Consider the following 22632-nt stretch of genomic DNA (forward strand, 5'->3'; position numbering starts at 1 on the left):
CACTCTCCAATCCATAGACAGCTATGCATGTAAGGATCCATCAAAAGTGTTGTTTTAACCATGTTTTGAGGCTATATAGTGTTTGTTTCCATTTTTTGTTTCCAAACATTGGAGTAACACAAGCTTATATTTTAGTGTGACAGTTGAACTAAGCTCATGAGACATGTATAAGTTATATTCTTCAAGAATCCGTGGGTACATATCATTCATCTAAAAGTCTAAAAAAGGATGTAGTTACCGCTGATTGCCTCTTTAAAAAGTTGAATTTGCCACGACACTATTTCCAAAGCTCACTGATATGGCTCGTCTTTATTTATTCAAAAGTAGGCCTAATGTTGAATGCACGGAGACCACAGACAGACAGTTGTAGAGATATAGTTTAATATAGGTTAAGCACCACGTCATTCATTTGAAGAGGGAACGGGAAAAAAATGGTTTCCACTAGTTACCACAGCCCAAAAGTCGAAATTGGCTATCGTAAAAATGTATGAAAACAAAAATGTGCTTAATTTAAGGTTAGGTTTGGGCATAAGTTTAGCAGGGTGGTTAAGGTTCGGGTTAGGTTTTGAATCACATTTTTAGAAAAATGCGTTTTTTCTACTTTGAGGCTGTGGTAACAAAGAGTGAGCATGAGTGGATCAGACAGTGAGTGGAGAAGAGACATGACAGAAAAATAGTGTCCTCTGGTGGAAGGCAAAAGGGAATATGGCTGAAGGGTGGACGACCCACAACACAATCACAATTACATTTCCTTAGCACAGGAGGTTGGTGGCACCTTAATTGGGGAAGACAGGCTCGTGGTAATGGATGAAGGGGGACGGGCTCGTGGTAATGGATGAAGGGGGACGGGCTCGTGGTAATGGGTGAAGGGGGACAGGCTGGGTAATGGGTGAAGGGGGACAGGCTCGTGGTAATGGATGAAGGGGGACGGGCTCGTGGTAATGGATGAAGGGGGACGGGCTCGTGGTAATGGGTGAAGGGGGACAGGCTCGTGGTAATGGGTGAAGGGGGATGGGCTCATGGTAATGGATGTAGCGGAATTGGTGGAATGGTATCAAATGGTTTCCATGTGTTTATTCCATTCCATTTGCTCCGTTCCATCCATTATAAGCCGTCCCCTCAGCAGCCGCCACTGTTCCCTAGGGTACAATACTTCATTTTGTCTTCAATTACAACTCTATGCGAAATGAAGAGAAGACATCGATGTCACTTACATGTTATGGCACATGAATGGGTAATGAACCTATCATCTCTATGAGTGTAACAGTGACAACATCCCACTGGGCACACACTGGTTGAATCAATGTTGTTTCAATGAAATTACGTTGAACCAACGTGGAATAGACGTTGAATTGACGTCTGTGCCCAGTGGGACGACATGTAAACAAGGATATGCCAAATCAAGGAGAGAACCATGGGTAAGACTCACTAAGAGGTTTCTCAATACCCTTTCATACTACAGAACCAAACTATGCTGTGTTGCACTGGCCTGGTCTGGTTATGCATCCGCCATAGCTGTTAGAACCATGCTAGAAAGGACAATGTGAAAATAAAATATCTGTGCCAGCACAGTTTGATTTGGATCGGCACTATAGTGGGAACCAGGTGTTAGAGCAAAGGCATGGGGATGACAAAGTAGAATACCAAGGACTCTGACAGTCTGATCTAACAAGAGAGGCCTTCAAACACATCTGAGGAGAAATGAAATAGCTAACATTCACAAGACAGTAAAAAGTCATCCTAACAGATACTGTGTTTAAAAACAAAACTCTACTGAGTTTACACAAATCATATAAAAACTCCTGATGGCAAGCTTTATTCTGGCAGAGATCTGATGTAAGTGATGTCATTCGATGTTAGTGTAATTACTTTGCTAAAAGCTTTTAATAAATGAGCCTGCATGCTGTAATCCCTCACTAACAGCAAGATTTTTTTTTTAACCTTTATTTAACTAGGCAAGTCAGTTAATTAAGAACAAATTCTTATTTACAATGACGGCCAAACTTGGACAACGCTGGGCCAATTGTGCAGCACCCTATAGGACTCCCAATCACGGCCGGATGTGATTCAGCCTGGATTCAAACCAGGGACTGTAGTGTCAGGTCTTGCACTTGAGATGCAGTGCCTTAGACCGCTGCTCCACTCTGGAGCCCAAGCAAAGCATATACCTCCCTGTCTATGTACATACTGCATACTGTTTTCATTTTGACCCACATCATTATTGATTCTAATAAAGCATATTGTATTAGTACAGTTTATTATCCTGTCCTCTCCAATGCTACTCTCTTTAGTTACTTGGATGTAAATAAAACATGTTGCATGGGTCCTTCATGCCTGTGTTCCTCTTGTTTTACTGATATGTTGTCTGTTTGTTGCCTGACTAGAAAGTTACTGCGTTATGTGCAACATGTCAGCGTTAGTAGTACAAACGGATATAGTAGTGCTCTGTTGGATCAAGACAATTCGCAGCAGAACTGAAACAATTCTGTGGTCTTCTGATGGATGGATCAGCCAAGAGACCGAACCTGCCATTAGGTTATGAGACATAAGCAAATAACTGTATTTGGCAACTTTGCTCAAGTTGTCGACTCAACATTAGCATCTTTCCATCATCCCTTATAGAAATGTTCAGTTAGTTAGTTAGTGTAAACATGGTACCTCAACATATCATCATCGTAGCAGTACAGGTAGTCTATAGAGCTACATTCTATTTACTCTACCACATGCTCAGGTCCAATGACCTCATCCAAGCAGCATTAACCCTAGCCTGGTCAAACCAGACTGAACGGAAAAAACTGTGTTTAACCAGGCTACTTCAAACCTTCTGCAACAATCCACTTTGATTCCACCTAACGGGTTGAAATCAAATGATGAAACCAAATGGGTTTCAATGTTCTGAGGGATGGATTTGGATGTAACACTCTCAACAGGCTAAACATCTAAATGAGTGTTGATGCTGGGAGTTGTGAGAGGAGAGGTTGGGCTAGAGGCATGGCTACAGTTTCAGGAGTCACACAAACCCACTCAAAGCTGTGTCCGACACCAACACAGTCAATGCCATGTCCAAGATAATGAACACTGACAGATGCTTGGTCCTAGAGGCATCATTTAGTCACAGGAAAGAGGAACAGTCTTCGTTGAGGTTGGTGTGTGCCTGGGGGGTAAAGTCTTCAATAAACCCACAGGGTGGGTATATGAGGAACAGTCACTATTAGGACCATAGGGTAAAGGGTACGGTCTTTGACGGGATGACCACAGGCTGTGAAGTGGTCTCTGATACACAGTTATGTCTAATCGGTCTGGTCGCAAATCTTTGTGTGTACACTGGGATACTATTATATGTGTTGAGGGAAAGGGAAAAATAGTGTGTGTGTCTCCCTCTGTGTGTGTGCGTGTCTCTCTGTGTGTGTGTGTCTCTCTGTGTGTGTGTATCTCTCTGTGTGTGTGTGTGTGTGTGTGTGTGTGTGTCTCTGTGTGTGTGTGCCTCTCTGTGTGTGTGTGTGTGTGTGTGTGTGTGTGTGTCTCTCTGTGTGTGTGTGTGTGTGTGTGTGTGTCTCTGTGTGTGTGTTTTGGCTGTGGGTTAGGATAACTCTGGGTTATCCTCAGAGAGCTGAGTGGAATACCCCTGTCTATACATGAAGGTGAGAAGAAACAGTGCCACGTCGTGTGAACACCAATAGGCTGTGTGTGAGGTCACCGCCGACCAATAGCGGCTCTCCACCATGCCTTCTCGCAACTCAAAGTCAATGCGCCTCTCCAACTCCACTGTAACACAAAGAAAGACAGAGTTAAAACAAACACTTGTAATACTAGACATAGATACTGTAACCAAACAGAATTAGAAAAGAGAAGAGGAAAAGGACATAGTTCATAGTAAAGTTCACTGCTGGTTTCCCATAACAATATGACGGAGCATACCTGGGTTTTTCAAACACTTTATATACTAACACTTGATTTAGCTTGAGTTTGTACTTTTGGTTATGTTACAGGGCAGAGTTTCTACATTTCCTCATTATGATACAGGATTGGTTATGTTACAGGGCAGAGTTTCTACATTTCCTCATTATGATACAGGATTGGTTATGTTACAGGGCAGAGTTTCTACATTTCCTCATTATGATACAGGATTGGTTATGTTACAGGGCAGAGTTTCTAGATGTCTTCATTCCAAGGAGGTTTTCCGGGCCACTGTGCTCTGGCTTCTTGGTGGTATTGCTGGGTTACTGTTAAAGCACTTTGTGGCTAATTGAGGTAAGACAGTAATTCTGCTCATAGATGATGCATGTACAGTATGAACTACACATTGACACATCCAGCCCAAAGCAGGATGTTTAAAAAATACTTAGTAGTTGCCAAAGTATGTCTTTAAGGACTTTGGGCACTGACCAGCCAGGCTAAATAGACTGCAATTTTTACCAGCGCAGGTCCGAAATCTGTGCCATGTTGGCCTAGTTGGACACATTTTCTACTAGCCTGGTCTGAAAAGTACTAGCCACGGGCTAGCTTGATTTCCATCCCTGATACGTACATGTGGTGTTGTCCAGGATAGCTGAGGTGGACCGAGATATGGAGGACTCTATTTCCCTTGTCTCCTCTACTACAGGTAACTTCTCTAACTCCGTAGCCACACCCTCCTCTCCTGATATGGCATTATCCACCTCCAAGACCCCGCCCTCTGAATCGGAAGGCTCCTCCTCCACGTTGCCCACCTGACCACTTGAGCGTGAGAAGCGGGAGAAGAAGATCCCGCCAATGCCTTTCCCGAGACTGGCCGCACCTGCCGACATGGAGAACACAGCGAAACTCAAAGACAGACAGACACACACACACACATACAAACACACGAACACGCACACACAGTCACATTGAGCAGCACAGCACAGGACAACACATATCAATCAACTAATGTGTCCTCACAGATATAGGCAGGAAAACACAATAACATTTAAATTGTACACAGCACACCCACGCATCTACAAATAATTACCTTAGATTTGGTCCTACACTAAAGTGTTCTTTAAAAAATATGATCTAATCCTGAATAAAGGAAATATAGGAATCAGAGGTCCTCTAGTGTCAATCCCTGTTATAAGACTTAATTGCTCTCCCTTGATTTGTTGAGGCTGTGTTTTCTGGACAGTGATTCAGCTATGAAAGCTATTCTGTTTCAGCGAGATCAAATTACATCTTTCCACAAAATGACATATATACAAAAGTATGTGGATACCTGCTCGTCGAACATCTCATTCTGAACTCCTGGGCATTAATATGGAGTCGGTCCCCCCCTTGACTGCTATAAAAGCCTTGACTCTTCTGGGGAGGCTTTTCACTAGATGTTGGAACATTTCTGTGGGGACTTGCTTCCATTCAGCTACAAGAGCATTAGTGAGGTCGGGCACTGATGTTGGGCGAATAGGCCTGGTTTGCAGTCGGCATTCCAATTCAACCCAAAGGTGTTCAATGTGGTTGAGGTGAGGGCTCTGTGCAGGCCAGTCAAGTTGTTCCACACCGATCGACAAACCATTTCTGTAAGGACCTCGCTTTGTGCACAGGGGCTTTGTCATGCTGAAAAGGAAAAGGCCTTACCCAAACTGTTGCCACAAAGTTGGAAGCACAGAAATGGTCTGGCATCCGCCAAACCTAGATTAGTCCGTCGGACTGCCAGATGGTAAAGCATGATTCATCACTCCAGAGAACGCGTTTCCACTGCTCCAGAATTCAATGGTGGCAGGCTTTGCAACCGAGGACAGACCATTTTTACGCACTATGCTCTTCAACACTCAGTGGGCCCGAGGCGGAGCCTTTGTTGCTCCTAGACATTTCCACTTCCCAATGACAGCATTTACAGTTGACTGGGGCAGCTCTAGCAGGGCAGAAATTTGACGAACTGACTTGTTGGAAAGGTGGCATCCTATGACGGTGCCATGTTGAAAGTCACTGAGCTCTTCAGTAAGGCCATTCTACTGCCAATGTTTGTCTATGGAGATTGCATGGATGTGTGCTCGATATAATACACCTGTCAGCAACAGGTATGGCTGAAATAGCCGATTCAATTAATTTGAAGGTGTGTTCACATACTTTTGTGTATGTGGGTGGGTCTGTCCTTGACTGAACCCAAACAGCCCACTCTCCCCACTACGACCTAACAGCCCACTCTCCCCACTACGACCTAACAGCCCACTCTCCCCACTACGACCTAACAGCCCACTCTCCCCACTACGACCTAACAGCCCACTCTCCCCACTACGACCTAACAGCCCACTCTCCCCACTACGACCTAACAGCCCACTCTCTCCTCTACGACCAAACAGCCCACTCTCTCCTCTACGACCAAACAGCCCACTGTCTCCACTACGACCAAACAGCCCACTGTCTCCACTACGACCAAACAGCCCACTGTCTCCACTACGACCAAACAGCCCACTGTCTCCACTACGACCAAACAGCCCACTGTCTCCACTACGACCAAACAGCCCACTGTCTCCACTACGACCAAACAGCCCACTGTCTCCACTACGACCAAACAGCCCACTGTCTCCACTACGACCAAACAGCCCACTGTCTCCACTACGACCAAACAGCCCACTGTCTCCACTACGACCAAACAGCCCACTGTCTCCACTACGACCAAACAGCCCACTGTCTCCACTACGACCAAACAGCCCACTGTCTCCACTACGACCAAACAGCCCACTGTCTCCACTACGACCAAACAGCCCACTGTCTCCACTACGACCAAACAGCCCACTGTCTCCACTACGACCAAACAGCCCACTCTCTCCACTACGACCAAACAGCCCACTCTCTCCACTACGACCTAACAGCCCACTCTCTCCACTACGACCTAACAGCCCACTCTCTCCACTACGACCTAACAGCCCACTCTCTCCACTACGACCTAACAGCCCACTCTCTCCACTACGACCTAACAGCCCACTCTCTCCACTACGACCTAACAGCCCACTCTCTCCACTACGACCTAACAGCCCACTCTCTCCACTACGACCTAACAGCCCACTCTCTCCACTACGACCTAACAGCCCACTCTCTCCACTACGACCTAACAGCCCACTCTCTCCACTACGACCTAACAGCCCACTCTCTCCACTACGACCTAACAGCCCACTCTCTCCACTACGACCTAACAGCCCACTCTCTCCACTACGACCTAACAGCCCACTCTCTCCACTACGACCTAACAGCCCACTCTCTCCACTACGACCTAACAGCCCACTCTCTCCACTACGACCTAACAGCCCACTCTCTCCACTACGACCTAACAGCCCACTCTCTCCACTACGACCTAACAGCCCACTCTCTCCACTACGACCTAACAGCCCACTCTCTCCACTACGACCTAACAGCCCACTCTCTCCACTACGACCTAACAGCCCACTCTCTCCACTACGACCTAACAGCCCACTCTCTCCACTACGACCTAACAGCCCACTCTCTCCACTACGAACAGTAAAGTCTAAATAGCAAGGAGATAAAAATAAAGAACCTGTCACAGAAAGTCCCTATGTCTCTCCCTTCCTCCCCCCTCTCTCTCCCGCCCCCTCTCTCACCCATAATGCTGGCTTTCCCCAGATTTGTGATGGACTCTCCGTAGTGTCTTCGGGTCTGAGGGGGGGAGGTACAGGGGCTGGGGAGGCTCTCCGTGTCCGAGATGGATGCTCTCTCCTTCAGTGCAGGGTTGAGCAGCGTGGGACGGATCTGGTCGTACGGTGTCGGACTACATGTGTTATACCTGTAGAACCCGGTCACAATATATACATGTCATTCACAAACATGGAAATTCCTGATTCATACAACACTGCTCCAGGGGTGCTGCTCTGCCACCAATCTGTGTGTGTGTGTGTGTGTGTGTGTGCGCTGACTGTGAACTAGTATATTCAAAATAACATATTAAATCCACTACTCACCAGTGTATTTGGACAGGTGAAATGTTACTGTAGTTCTTTAAGATCAGCGGCTCCAATCGGTAAGCCTGAAAATACAGCCATAGGCATCATTAAGCACATCCACCATGCCATCAGCAATCTCGATACTGGAACCCAGAACCAAATCTTGCTACGCTAGCTAGCCGCTTGATGTGATTCTGGAGGCGGAAATGGCAGCTGAGCCTCTACCAAAGCTCTTCCCCTTTCACCTTCCAATCCTTTATAGGTACAGTATACTACAGTACACCATCAGTGACTGACTGCATGACTGAATGACTCAGTTGGTTCAGTTGGTTTGCTCACCACAGGGTCGGTAGGATGAAAGACGTTGAAGAGACGTTGGCAGATGGATTTGGGTAAGATGTGATCCTGAGTCACGTTGTTCCCGGTCGGATCCTCGTAACGCCAAGAACACGGCAAGGGAGAACCCATGCAGAAGAAGTTCTCCACCTAGAAGCATATAAACGGTGCAGAGAACAGAGGATGACAAAGGGTTCCTTCCCAGCTCAGGAGGTCTGTCACAACAATGAGAAGGAATGGAATAAAGAATATGTCACCTTAAATTTCAAGGCTGAAGAAGAGCCTTCAGATGACGGGGATTGCAACCCAGCAAACTGATTTTCCAAATCTCGTAACCTTTTAGACATGAATGCAACACAACATTATCACACAACTATAAATGAACGTAAACATTTAACACTGGGGACAAATTATAGTGGTCGACTGGGTGACCACGGTGTCGTGTTCATCCGTTTGGTGCCTAATGAATATGACCCTGGCTAGTGAGTGTCTACCGACCTGAGTCGTGTGAGCCTCATCTCCTCTTGTAGTTGACGCCCCTGACAGCTTGGCCAGCGCTCTTGCATCTCCTCGGGGTCGGCCCATAGTTCTTCATGACGGAAGCGTACCGGATCCCAGCCTGTCATGATGTCGAAGGTTATGACACAACCCAGGGAGTGGGACACGATGGACACCTTGCCACTCTCCCCAAACTCAGGGTTCCGCATGCAGAAGAGGCTGTAGAGACGATTCAGCTCCTGAGTTAAACCCTTAGTGATCTACAGAGACAAACAGTGGGACCAATTAGATTTTGTGTGTGGCTGAGAGTGCTTTCTGTGAGGGACTGTTCAATGCAACACATGATAAGTGTGTGTGTTTGTGTGTTTATGTGTGTGTGAGGATCTCACCTCGTCTCTGTACAGAGGGCTGGTGTAGTACATGATGTCCATGGCACTGCTGTTGAGCATATCCCTGAGTCCACGAACCTTGTCTGGAGTGATGGAGTCCACCGTGTCTACAACCATCACACACACACACACACACACACACACACACACACACACACACACACACACACACACACACACACACACACACACACACACACACACACACACGAAGTCATCAACAAAGAACACATTTCAACCCGTCTGGTGAATACAGCATGTACAGTAAACAACTGTTTTATTGTTATGCGTTACGGCTAAAGCACAAACAGACCAGTGGGTTCACAGGTTAATTTGTTTGTCTTCATTACACAACAACAGCTGTTACTGCATTTACCTCTTAGAACAAATTGAAAGTGAGGTCTAAAGTAGATGTGGAAAAATATTACACAAGCACATACAATGTTACTCACATGATAAAAACAGACACCACACCCTGCAATCTATGCTACCACAGACAGCGTTTCCACCACTTAGGTGTTCAACCTATGCTACCACAGACAACGTTTCCACCACTTAGGTGTTCAACCTATGCTACCACAGACAACGTTTCCACCACTTAGGTGTTCAACCTATGCTACCACAGACAACGTTTCCACCACTTAGGTGTTCAACCTATGCTACCACAGACAACGTTTCCACCACTTAGGTGTTCAACCTATGCTACCACAGACAACGTTTCCACCACTTAGGTGTTCAATCTATGCTACCACAGACAGCGTTTCCACCACTTAGGTGTTCAACCTATGCTACCACAGACAACGTTTTGACCACATAGGAGTTCAATAGGTCACAAAGTGGGTGTGGCCACACATACCTCCATCCAGGCACAGTTTGGACCTCCACTCCACAGGAAGGAACTCCACGTGTCCTGTGGAACGATCTGAGAAATGCTTCTCCTCCATCTTTCTAGCAGCCTCCCTCATCCTATAGACGAGTAATGGCACAGACACAGATCCACATTAAGAAAAAATACATCACCAAGAATATTTGGTCATATTTCCTATGAATACCCACTTTGTGAAGCATTATACATGCATTATTAATGCATCAAAATGCTAAACATACAGTTTGTGACTACCACATGAAGCAGGTTGACAGAATGCCAAGAGTGTGCAAAGCTGTCATCAAGGAAAAGGATGGCTACTTTGAAGAATCTCAAATATAAAATATATTTTGATTTGTTGAACACTTTTTTGGTTACTATATGATTCCATATGTGTTATTTCATAGTTTTGATGTCTTCACTATTATTCTACAATGTAGAAAATAGTCAAAATAAAGAAAGTCCTTGAATGAGTAGGTGTGTCCAAACGTTTGAATGGTGCTGTAGGTGATAATAATTGCTCATTAACAATGGTTCTGTGAGAACGTTAGATTTAATCCTCCAATGGTTGGTATACTTTCTCATACTCTGCTCACTTTCCCCATAATATGACTATATTATAAACATATTAGATTGTATGAAACTCATTGACAGGGTCTGAGAGAGTTTTATACCATATCGTCACTGAGTTCCTTGTTCCTGTAACTCACATGCTTGTGTTCCTGATGATGCGGCCCTGGTCCATCTTCTGGCCAATCCCGTGCACCACAAAGACGATGTGTGTTGTTTCGGGCGGGGTGTCCTCGGGCGCTGCCTCTTCCACATAGCCCCGATGGAGACGTGTCCCACTACTGCCAGCTGAGGAGGAATTAAACCAGCTCTTTTACCATATACAAGAGTACAGGGAAACAGGGAAGAGCAGGAAGACCCGCTGGAGAAAACCAACTGACAACATTATACCAGAGTTGACAACTGAATGTTACAAAAGATCTCCCATTCTCTGCTCAATAATGAGTCACTCAATAAATTGCTGGATGTTTTTACCTATCTATTTCATATGTTGTTGTCATCCTATCTATTTCATATGTTGTTGTCATCCTATCTATTTCATATGTTGTTGTCATCCTATCTATTTCATATGTTGTTGTCATCCTATCTATTTCATATGTTGTTGTCATCCTATCTATTTCATATGTTGTTGTCATCCTATCTATTTCATATGTTGTTGTCATCCTATCTATTTCATATGTTGTTGTCATCCTATCTATTTCATATGTTGTTGTCATTGAACTATTTCATATGCTATAATTAGTATAAATAAAAAAAAACTTGAACTTGATTAGCCTACTGTAACTGTACAGTTATGTAGAGTCCCAAAACAAAGTATTTGAGCAAATCCCACAAAAGACTGCTAGTTCTTAGTCAGGATCGTTATGAGATGATGAGACATTACAAGGGGTTCATACATGCTTATGAAAAGGCTTACAATACCTTAGAACCATAATAGGATGCATCGTACCTGCAGCTTTTAAGTAAGGTGTTACACACCATATTGTAGGCAGTGAAACACAGAGGATTCCTAATTCATGTCAGTGGGGATACAAGGGGATACAAACCTTTGGAGAAGCCCAGTCTCTGGGTGACAGTGCGTGCGATCTTGGAGGTGGTGGCATCACTGTAGAGATACACCTCGTCCACACTGTGCCAGTCCACATGGCTTCGGCTCAGTTTCAAACTGTGGATTGCTGGAGGAAGACGAGGAGCAGTAATTAACACAGACCTATTGACTTCATTCCGTTCATGTGAATTAAGTCTCCAGTGACGTTTGGAGAAGTCCCACTTGCACGCACTTAAACAGTAGTCGTGTTCAGTAGTTTACTACATGGAAGAAAATGGTCCCAAACAGATATGAACTTGTCCAATAAGAATTGCTTGATTTTCTTTTCTGCTTTAAAACATGTTCCTAAGGCGTATCCTAATGAACATGACACAGCTGTCATGTATGTCGTCAATCTGCCATTTTTCCTTCCATTTTTACTATGACAGTTTGTATTCACGTTCAGGTGAACCTCTGAATGTCCACCTGGTTTCGACGGAGCTCGGCTAAAACGAGGTCAGCTGACCAGAGCTTTCTTTGTGACGCTGGCCTAAATGGTTTGACAGTACAGAAAGACAGCCTACACACAGTAGAGTGACTCACTTACTGTAGTGCTGAACAGTAGCCAGTGTTGTCTGTCGTTAGGTACAGGGACAATGAAAGCACTTGGGAGCAGAATATATTTTGCGTAGCCATGTGCAATGTTCTAGCTATGTTTTGTTCTTTCTTTATTCAAAGTGTTTGTTTTTGGGTGCAGAACCAGTGGGGTGTGTGTTCATTCATATCCTTCACATACACCCTTCATCGACACGGTCACAACCGACGCCCCACACGGCGGCATGCCCATGTCCCACTTGCCATTGAGTCCATCCACTTTACCATCCTTGTTGTCCACTGTGGTGGTCACCACTTCAATGGTGGCCTCGTAGGTCTCCCTCATCTGGTGCCCCCTGAAACGGGCAAGGTGCTCCAGCTCGATGAGGTCACTCTCGTCTTCCTCAAGGGAAGCCACGTGCCGTCGACGAACCACTGACCCCTCATCACGGCAATACGGTCCTGCTCTGTGGACATACAGAGGGATTACACCTGTGTTTATGGTGATGTCGGTGCAACTCTATTGAATGGGCAGTATCAGTTGCTCAATCTGTGCTCTGACAGGTTTGGGACTGTTATGGCAGCCTTGTGATATAATCAGGATTAATATGACAAACAGTGAGGGAGAGAAGAATCGTCTATAGTGATAAGAATAGGCTACTCACGGTTCCAGTAGACGGGGTAACATTCTTTGTCTTTGACGTCCACTTCGTAGAGACCACCTCTGACGCAAACAGCCTCAACGTTTACACTTATGGAATCCAGGTCGAGTTCATCTTTCTCCCATTCTCTGTCCCCTCCAACCTCGGCGTCCCCTGTCACCGTCTCTGCTTGAACAGCTCCCCCGTGTGCCACATCTTCCAGTTGGGGCTCGGAACCCGTGGCCGAATCACTGGCTTCCTCTTGTTCGGTGGTGGGACTCCGACATTTGACCTTGCAGGGATTTAGTTCACATAATTTGCGGTAAATTACTTCAATTTTCAAAGAGTCGTGTCCAACAAATGGCTTCCATGTTCTCTTGTCCTCTTTGTAGAACCATCGCACTTCCTCTGGTCCCAGCTCGGTGACGACCTCCCCGCGGTGCCTGGAACTGGTGGAGCGGTTACGTTTCTTTGTAGTCACATTCCCATCACTTTCGGTGTAGTTCAGGTCGTTTGTGATATCCAAATAGTCTGTCCCCGAGTCGGGGAGAGGATGATAACCCGAGTAAGCTTCCTCCACTAGGCCCAATAGCATGCTGTCCTGAGATAAACGGTGATCGCCTAGCAGCAGCGGAGGCAGGTGTATTTCCAAGCCGGATTGGACCGAGTCCATCTCCCCGTGTATATTCTCTCCCATCGGGTCCTCGTAGCAGGTCACAAACACATCATTGGCCATATCCCAGTCATTGCTGCTCACGGAATTATTATCCGAGCTCAGTTGACAGGAGGTCGACTTTATGCCCTTAAAATTGCTCATGACTTGACAAAAAAACAGCCTATTGTCCAAATAAACAATATAGTCTAGCCTACGTCTTCAACCTTATTTCTGTGCCTTTTGCTTACCTAATGGTTTGTCATAGATAGGTCCAGGACTAACGGTTTCAAAACCTTCTCCTTGCTTATTACCACAAATGCCACCATCTGTGCGCCGGTTCATCCACTCTCCCAGAACTGGGCTATCGAAATTGAGACTTTTTGAAATGATTGAAAGATAGATCTACTGGCAGGAACAAAGTGGGACTCTGGGGAGGCTATCTGTTCACCTATTGTATTCGCCCTCCTATCTGCGGTTTGCTTACTACAGATGGTCGGCTAAGTGCTCCTCCCAAATGCGCGAAAAAATGCGCATGAGGGTATGTACACAGGACACCGTAGTGACGGAAGTGCCTGCTATGGAGGATACGAATGTATTTTTTATCCACGGGTTTGATCATAAATCGGTTTATTTATCGTTAGCCAGATTAAAAATGGCAGCCGTGTTTCTAGTTATGTTGTATGAATATTCTCCTTTATTTTACATTAGTGTCATATCCTTATGTTTCGTTGTTACCGCCGCCATGGTCCTCGGCTGGTAGGTTTATCAAATTGCCTTGACAACAACATTAGGATATGGTTATTAAATGACGGGCTTATTTTAGCCTACATATAACGTTGCTAGCTATCTGTCGTATCTGTGCCGACATTTAGAAGTCAGTCATGTTTATATTCTGTTCAGTAAAGTCAAATTCCTCCTCTCTTTCGCTGTAATAAAAATGGCAAAAGGCGTTGATCGTTTGACAGCACACCATTATTGCTACATTGACATCTCACGTGACAAAAATACAGTGACGCAATGTTCGGCACGCGAGAAAATGAAACATTGTGGCGTTGGATAAACATGGGACTCCGGAAACTGGAACATGGTGACATTGCCTCTGAAGTGAACTGTAATGTTCACTTTTCTGCACTGTTGTCTACTTTATTCATTATAACATTAAAGCGGTTGGCAGAATTTTAAAATTAATTTATAATATTCTACACAAATTGTCATACTTTTCATGAGGTTGTCTATTAGAGAGCGTTTTTTTATTATTATATATCATCCCCAGAAATGAGATGATATAAACTTTTATTTTAAAAAATGGTGTGCGTGCAATATCAATTTGTCAAGTTGTTATGTAGGCTACTTCGAAAATCTCGTCTGATCTCTTATACACACAACATAATGGAATATCTCCATTCAAATCTTCTGTGCTGTTCCACCTCATCCCCCCATAGGTTTGGTTTCGATGTCCCAGTGATTCTTCGTAGCTCTGATGAGACTGAGTCAGTCTTGCCTGTCCCAGAGAAGAGGATGGTTCAGGTGACCAACCCCTTTGCCCTGGAGATGGGGACCTCTGGGGTGGCCTCTGTGACTGGTAAGAGAGCATACAAGGACAGTTATAATGCAACACACAACACATCGGGCCAGATTCCTGGACCCAGATTAATCCTCCAGGTCCAAAAAGCTATTTCAATGTACATTCGGGGGAATCGGGCCCATATAGTATAGTGTTATATGGGGCGGCAGGGTAGCCTAGTGGTTAGAGCGTTGGACTAGTCACCGGAAGGTTGCGAGTTCAAACCCCCGAGCTGACAAGGTACAAATCTGTTGTTCTGCCCCCACCACAGCCCCTGTTCCCAGGCAGTTTATAATAGCAATAAGGCACCTTGGGGGTTTGTGGTATATGACCAATATACCATGGCTAAGGGCTGTATCCAGACACTCCGTGTTGCGTCAGTCAGAACATCCCTTAGCCGTGGTATATTGGCCATATACCACACCCCATCGGGCCTTAATCATTCAATCAACAATGAATCATTCATTATTTTCCTCCTTTCAGAGGGTGTGTCCCTGCGTCCATGCTGCCTGGAGCCATGTGTGCTGAGCTGTTACTGGGGTTGTGGTGTCCATGCCCTCCAGGGGGCGCTACAGACCCACCAACATGGCCCCAGCAGGCTCAGCACACCACAACAGTTCCAGGAAGCCCTGCACTTCCAGTACCACCACTGCCAAAGTTTCCAGTATCCTTCCCAGGGGCTATAATCTGATAATCTGTGTCATTGTTGCTTCCTTAGTTTAGTATTATTAGTACGTTTTCTACATGTGATGGTCCGATTTGATATTCAGGTTCTAGAAGATATTATTTTCTCATGTTATGTTTATCCTTTATGATATATTGCAAGTTTCATTGCTGTATTATGATATATCATGATATTTAATCATTGTGATATTTAGATGTTACACTAAGATTGAGGATGGATGGAATACATGCAAGGCAAATTCATGCCTTTCAGTTCAGTTTCATCATGTATTTCACCCCTTAACCAAAGCCTCAGTATCAGTGGAGAGAACAGAGAGGAGCACTACAGCGAGATGCCAGCTGAACTGAGGATCACCGATTTTGGTCATTTGCCACGGGAACGTTATCCCCTGGTGGCTCTCCTCACACTGGCTGAGCCTGAAGCCAGGGACACATACAACATTGTGAGTATGACTGTCATGGTAACACTTGAACATGGGTAAGCTGGAAGTAGAAGCCTAAATGTTGTTGTCCATTAGTTGACTCCAGTTAGGAGAGGGGTGGAAGGGTTAGGGGAACATAATGAAGGAAAATAAATGAAAACAATAAACACCCCGGTAGAAGGTGTGCTCAGTAAGTTTACCGGTACCTTCTCTGCGTGGGTGTTGTCCTAGATGTGACACTCATTATCCCTCATGGTTGCTCTCTCTCAGGCCGCCAGTGTCACCGTAGTCCATGTTCCAGATGACAAATACAGCCTGTCGGCACGGATCCTGTTTCAATACCTCCTCACGGCACAAGGGAACATGTATGAGTTAAAGGTATAGCTTTGTTTCTTTATTCATCCAGTCCCATTGAAACAGGAATATATGTTTCTATGAAGTGGGCAAGGGCTCAGTGAGATTACAGTAGCCTGTCATTACCTTCTTCTGATATTTCATTGTGTTCCATTATCCATACTAGCTTTCCACTTAGAATGCAGGCCAATACATTGCTTTCTTAGTGGTATGCTATTGTAGATATTGAAATAAATTGTTAGCTGTTAAGAGCAAGTCTGATGCTGGCAGTTGACATTCTCATAAATGCAATGGTAACTGTTGTCTGTTTCCTCCTCCAGTCACTCTTTATGTCAGCTGAGAGCATGGGGTTGTCAGGGGCGACTGACCCCGCCCCTAGTACAGAGATACCACCAGAACGACAGGAAAGAGAACATGGAAAGGAGGAAGAGAAGACACCAGGAATGGAAGATGAAGAGGAGTGGTCACAGGAGGGAAATGCCAAAGACTGTGTTGTGTGTCAGAATGCACCTGTTAACCGTGTTCTGCTACCCTGCAGGCACGCCTGTGTGTGTGATGGCTGTGTCCATCACTTCCAACACTGCCCCATATGCAGAGCTTTCGTATTGGAGTCGTTTGCCCTGTTCCACAATTCCCCTATGGGGGAGGAAGATGAGGAAGAATGAACTGTGATGTAGCAGGTCAATGTCATTAGAGTAGCTGTATGGTGGCCAGGATGTGCATGAGCATTATCACTACAGGTACTGGTCCAATACAGATATAACAGTACCGTTTCATGGGAATCAGTGTCTATCATAGAATGGATGTGATATGGTTTTATGCCAAAGTCATCTATTGGACATTTCAAACTGTTGTAGGGCTGTGAGCATATACATTTTATCACGTTGATAGTTGTGTTTTAAACTATTCCTTGATCAGTTTGTAAACAATTTATGTAGATATGGAAAATCTATTTGTTTTGTGTAATGTATAGATGTATTTTATTTATTATCAATATACCATACATTAAGTTGTTTTTCTTCTCCTGAGCATTGAGCAGACATTTTTTGGAAATTGGCAAAGAAGCCAAACCCCACATCACAGCTTTATCGAGGTAAAAAACAGCACAACAGTGATCAGTATGATAAAGTCTTTAATATGGCATACTCCTTTTGTATGCTTTTACAGATACAGCCGCTTCAATGGCTACAGTATTTATTGTCTCGTTAATATAATCCTAAATACTGGGCAGAAATGTAACACTACGAGAGGGTAGAGACAATGTATGCTGGTCCCATATCTGTAGCTGTTCTGAGGTCACTTCTTGGCAACTCTATAGAAATGGTTCTGATAACAGTTCCCTAATCCACTTTTCCCCCCCAAGAAACTTTTCTGCATCATACAACTTGGCAAAAAAATGGTTTTACTGGTGAGAACGCCCCAACAGCAAACCTCCCCACGTTCACATATAGAAATAAAGATATAGGAATTTATATGGGCTTGTAGTCCAGCTTGGATTCAAGCTTCTTTGAGTCGGCCACCTTGCGAACCGCCTTCATGAAATCCTCTTGAGTGACGTACTCGTGATCGGTACGGATTGCAAACATACCTGGGAGAACGAAAGAGACCCGACTTAGGCAGATCAAAATGCGGTTGGATTCAAGAAAAATCACTGTTTTTGTCAAGCTAAACTGATAATGTAGGAGTTAGTCATGACAGCTACCTGCTTCAGTGCAGACATTTCTCAAATCGGCTCCGTTGAAGCCATCCGAAAGCTTCACAATCGCTTCGTAATCTGCGAAGAAAAAAAGCCAACATTTGTTAAAAGGAAACCGTACCAGAAGTCTAAAACATTACTTAAACCTAATATGTCCCAGCTGTGTTCAAATCAACACACCTATCTCTCCGTGTTTGGTGATGGGGCCAGAGTGGATCTTCAGGATGTCCAAACGGGCCTGTTCATTGGGCAGCTCAACATCTGTTGGAACAGTAGAAATAACCATGTCACTCTTTTCATACCATAGAGATTTACATGTGTTCCTACCTGGGTGTAAAAAGAAGGAAGTGGAGGGAGATCATTGTGACCCTATGTCCCAAAGGGGATAAGGTACTGTATGGCTCAGTTGGTTCAGCATGGCCCATGCAACGTCAGGATTGTGGGTTCGCGTCCCGGCAGCACCCATGTGAAAAATGTATGAAGCATGACTAAGTCTACTTAACGGCATATATTATAATATGATGAGTAAGTATGAAGCACACTGGGTAATGATGGACAGAGAGATGAGGAAGAACCTACGGATCTTTCGGTCCAGTCTGCCGGGACGCAGCAGCGCGGGGTCCAGGGTGTCAGGCCGGTTGGTGGCCATGATCATCTTGACTCTGTGCAGGGTGTCAAAGCCGTCCATTTGGTTCAGCAGCTGGGTGCACACAGAGATAAGACGGTGAAAATCCAATTCAGCGAGGATTATCTGCCATGGATCCTAATAATGTTAAACACCTTACAGTAATACCCCTCGCTTATTGAAATGCCAGTCAAGCTTACTGCAAGCTACACATCATTGAGTTGTCTTATCTTCAACATCCCCACAATATATACTGTACGGACCAAGCCACAGAACCAGGTCTTTCCGCAAATAAATATTTTATTGAACCATCATTATCATAGAAAGCAACATTTGTTGAACAATATCAATTCTATGTAACATATCTAAGTGTTATGGTCGCTCATTTGACCTCCATCAGGGTCCTCTGGATCTCTCTGTCAGCTGACGTGCCCTCTGAGAACCTTCGGCCACCTTGGAGAGAAAAACAAGTATTTCACTTACAACACATTCCCAGTTCCCAGACACTGCACACAATGCTGAGCAAAGGGAGAAGGAATAGATATGGCATCAGGGTTCAGAATGCTTAGCCTGGTCCCAGAACTGTTTGTGCTGTATAGCCAACTGGTTGACAATGACCATAGCAGTTGGCTATACAGTGCAAACTGATCTGGGGGCAGGCTACAGCTCAGGATGCTCACCGATGGCGTCTATCTCATCCATAAAGATGATGCAGGGCTGGTGGTCCCTGGCATAGTTGAACATCTCCCTGATGAGCCTGGCGCTCTCTCCAATGTACTTATCCACAATGGAGCTGGACACAACCTGCCACAGGGGGACACAGTGTCAGCCAAGTTTTTCAAAGAATGGTGAAGAGTCAGAAAGGCCAGTGGAGTTAAAGTGTAGCCTACAAGTCACCTTGAGGAAGTTACAGTCCATCTGACTGGCCACCGCTCTGGCCAGTAGAGTCTTTCCGGTGCCTAATCAAAAGTGCATAAAGAAAATCTATGAATAAACCCTCAGGACCTCAGTGACGTAACTTATTTGCATTATTCAGGGTGAATCTGAAAAGTCTTTCTGTGATTCACCGGACCCTTTATTCCTTGACCTCCTTCTCAAAACACATTGGAGGAGAAGGTGCGGGACCTTAGATCTTCTCATCCAATGTGTTTTGAGAGGTAGGTGAAGGAATCAAAGACATGAGAAATCAAGGAAACACTTGAGATTCAGCCTCGGTCTAGAGTGAAATCCTGCTAGATAGTGACTTACCTGGAGGTCCATAGAGCAGGCAGCCCTTTGGAGGGATAATCCCCACCCTCAGGAATAGCTCAGGGTTGGTCAGGGGCAGCTCAATCACCTGGAACACAGGGGGAAGGTCATATAGAAAACCTGACTGGCTCAGGAAAAACACGTACCCCCATTTTCTAAGAATATCATAAGTATACTGTAGGATGTAGTAGAAGTACCTCTCTCAGTTCACGGATCTGCTCGGCCAAGCCCCCGATCTCTGAGTAAGAGATGCTGCCTGGGTCTTCATGGGACATGTTGTACACCAAGGGGTCCACCTCTCTGGGCAGATATCTGAGGTGGGGAAGGGACATGTTAACTGCCATCACCAGCAACATTTAACGCTGACATACCTTCTACTTTGAACATTTTGTTTCAGTAGACTGAATCGACAGTTGCTCACACGCTGTGTGTGTGTTGTGGTTTTGAGCATGAGTGCGTGTACAGTGCCTACCTCATAATGGTGAGGGTGGTCATGTCTAGGGCCACCCTTGTGCCTGGTTTGAGCTGCGATTTATCCAGCTGTGTGAAAATGACAGTTAGATGAGCTCCATTACAATCATGGAGAGGTGATACTGACACTCACTGAAAGTAAATAAATGCTGATGATACAAGGGTACGTCATGGCTCAAGACTTACTTGTCTGCGGCAGCCAACAACATAGCGAGGGCCATTGGTTGCCTTGACAATGACTGAAGACAGGAAGAGGATGAACATGACATAATATGTAATGCCAAAGGGTCAGACGTATATGACCTAGGTATATAATGAGTCGTAGGACAATTGCAATGTTACAACTTACATTTCTCCTCTGTCAGCTGTTTGAGCACTTCACCAACAATCTGCATAAGTATTACAAGAAGTTGCAGTTAAAATCCGTTATGATACGGAGACAATTTTAGTACACAATTGCCGATCAATAAATCATGGTGTGTGAATTCACAATTTTACCTGACCAACACTTTGTAAGGCCTTCAGGTCATTTTCAGATTTTTCGTATTGTTTTGTCTGTTCCTTGAGCTGTTCCCTCACTGAAAACACAGGATACAAGTATGAAATCAAGCTATGTAACGTTAGCAAGCTAGTTAACTTTAGCTAGAAGGTAGGGCTGTGCTAACTAGTTGGTTAACGTTAGCAAGCTAGTTAACTTTAGCTAGAAGGTAGGGCTGTGCTAACTAGTTGGTTAACGTTAGCAAGCTAGTTAACTTTAGCTAGAAGGTAGGGCTGTGCTAACTAGTTGGTTAACGTTAGCTGATCCTTTGTTATTGTTTTCATGTTCAAGATCAATTCGAACTACTATTGTTTTCTAGCGGTCTTGGCAAATAGCTGGTTAAATAGCTTGCGAAGCACAGCGAATACACTTCAATATACGGTTAACTGTAGCTGCCTTGGTAGCTAGCATTTTGCTAACGCATTAGCCGGTTGTCAAGACCATTCATTTCTATGACAGACTCTACTGCATGACAATGCGAGTTAGCCAACAACCGATTAGCTAACTGGTCATGTTGGTTATTTTAGTTCGATAACCCCTTTTATGTGTATTACTCTGAAATATTGACAAAGACAAGCAAATATATCACTTACACTCTTTTAAACGTCCATCAATCTCTTTATGTTCAAGTAATCTTTTTCTGTAATCTTGAAGTCCCTTTTCTCTGGTGTCAGCCATTTTGCCTCTATGAATTATGGGAATTGTAAACTACTTCTTCTTCTTCTAATACTTCTTCTTCTTCTTCTACTTCTGTGGATTTTATATGGCGGTTGGCAACCAACTTTATGGTGCATTATCGCCTCCAACTGGACTGGAGTGTGAACCAGAGACTGGCCTTCTGTGTCCCAGTCTCAGCCTTGTGATGACACTTTCCTGGCCTTCTCTCTCAGCCTGAGGACCTCCCTGCCCCCACCTTTTCCTGGATCTTATACAGTTGTCTTCCCTTACTCTCCCTGTTCCACAACTCTCATACAGTTGTCTTCCCTTACTCTCCCTGTTCCACAACTCTTATACAGTTGTCTTCCCTTACTCTCCCTGTTCCACAACTCTTATACAGTTGTCTTCCCTTACACTCCCTGTTCCACAACTCTTATACAGTTGTCTTCCCTTACCCTCCCTGTTCCACAACTCTTATACAGTTGTCTTCCCTTACTCTCCCTGTTCCACAACTCTTATACAGTTGTCTTCCCTTACTCTCCCTGTTCCACAACTGTTCCACAACTCTTATACAGTTGTCTTCCCTTACTCTCCCTGTTCCACAACTCTTATACAGTTGTCTTCCCTTACTCTCCCTGTTCCACAACTCTTATACAGTTGTCTTCCCCTTACTCTTATACAGTTGTCCCTGTTCCACAACTCTTATACAGTTGTCTTCCCTTACCCTCCCTGTTCCACAACTCTTATACAGTTGTCTTCCTTACTCTCCCTGTTCCACAACTCTCCCCCTCCCTGTTCCACAACTCTTATACAGTTCCACAACTCTTATACAGTTGTCTTCCCTTACACTCCCTGTTCCACAACTCTTATACAGTTGTCTTCCCTTACACT

General features: G+C 44.8%; 2 protein-coding genes and 1 pseudogene across 2 annotated transcripts; 1 reads left to right on the forward strand and 2 right to left on the reverse strand.

Moving 5' to 3' along the window:
* Positions 1-1791: 1791 nt before the first annotated feature.
* LOC121839990 lies at positions 1792-13997 on the reverse strand (annotated as a pseudogene).
* Positions 13998-14010: 13 nt separating this feature from the next.
* Positions 14011-17534, forward strand: LOC112217916 (cell growth regulator with RING finger domain protein 1). Its single transcript, XM_024378526.2, has 6 exons — positions 14011-14238; positions 14925-15064; positions 15530-15710; positions 16026-16173; positions 16423-16530; positions 16827-17534. The coding sequence occupies exons 1-6, from the start codon at positions 14015-14017 to the stop codon at positions 17169-17171; spliced, it is 1146 nt and encodes a 381-aa protein (XP_024234294.2). The 5' UTR covers positions 14011-14014; the 3' UTR covers positions 17172-17534.
* Positions 17535-17621: 87 nt separating this feature from the next.
* On the reverse strand, positions 17622-21828 carry LOC112218006 (26S proteasome regulatory subunit 10B). Its single transcript, XM_042300964.1, has 14 exons — positions 21678-21828; positions 21045-21124; positions 20896-20935; positions 20733-20785; positions 20548-20615; positions 20273-20387; positions 20076-20163; positions 19725-19786; positions 19508-19631; positions 19219-19280; positions 18782-18902; positions 18383-18463; positions 18209-18280; positions 17622-18094 (listed from the first exon to the last, which is right to left on the reverse strand). The coding sequence occupies exons 1-14, from the start codon at positions 21760-21762 to the stop codon at positions 17976-17978; spliced, it is 1170 nt and encodes a 389-aa protein (XP_042156898.1). The 5' UTR covers positions 21763-21828; the 3' UTR covers positions 17622-17975.
* Positions 21829-22632: the final 804 nt, after the last annotated feature.

This window comes from Oncorhynchus tshawytscha, linkage group LG18, assembly GCF_018296145.1.
Source record: "Oncorhynchus tshawytscha isolate Ot180627B linkage group LG18, Otsh_v2.0, whole genome shotgun sequence".
NCBI classification, from domain to species: domain Eukaryota; kingdom Metazoa; phylum Chordata; class Actinopteri; order Salmoniformes; family Salmonidae; genus Oncorhynchus; species Oncorhynchus tshawytscha.

What these genes read in the sequence shown, in the direction of transcription:
- LOC112217916 (XM_024378526.2), top strand. Translation starts at nt 14,015, where the DNA reads ATGAGGGTATGTACACAGGACACCGTAGTGACGGAAGTGCCTGCTATG. An exon ending in CACCACTGCCAAAGTTTCCA is followed by an intron (nt 15,711 to 16,025) that starts GTATCCTTCCCA and finishes CCAAAGCCTCAG; the next exon opens with TATCAGTGGAGAGAACAGAG. An exon ending in CCAGGGACACATACAACATT is followed by an intron (nt 16,174 to 16,422) that starts GTGAGTATGACT and finishes GCTCTCTCTCAG; the next exon opens with GCCGCCAGTGTCACCGTAGT.
- LOC112218006 (XM_042300964.1), bottom strand. Translation starts at nt 21,762, where the DNA reads ATGGCTGACACCAGAGAAAAGGGACTTCAAGATTACAGAAAAAGATTA. An exon ending in TGATGGACGTTTAAAAGAGT is followed by an intron (nt 21,125 to 21,677) that starts GTAAGTGATATA and finishes CTGTGTTTTCAG; the next exon opens with TGAGGGAACAGCTCAAGGAA. An exon ending in CCTGCTCTATGGACCTCCAG is followed by an intron (nt 19,787 to 20,075) that starts GTAAGTCACTAT and finishes ACTTTTGATTAG; the next exon opens with GCACCGGAAAGACTCTACTG.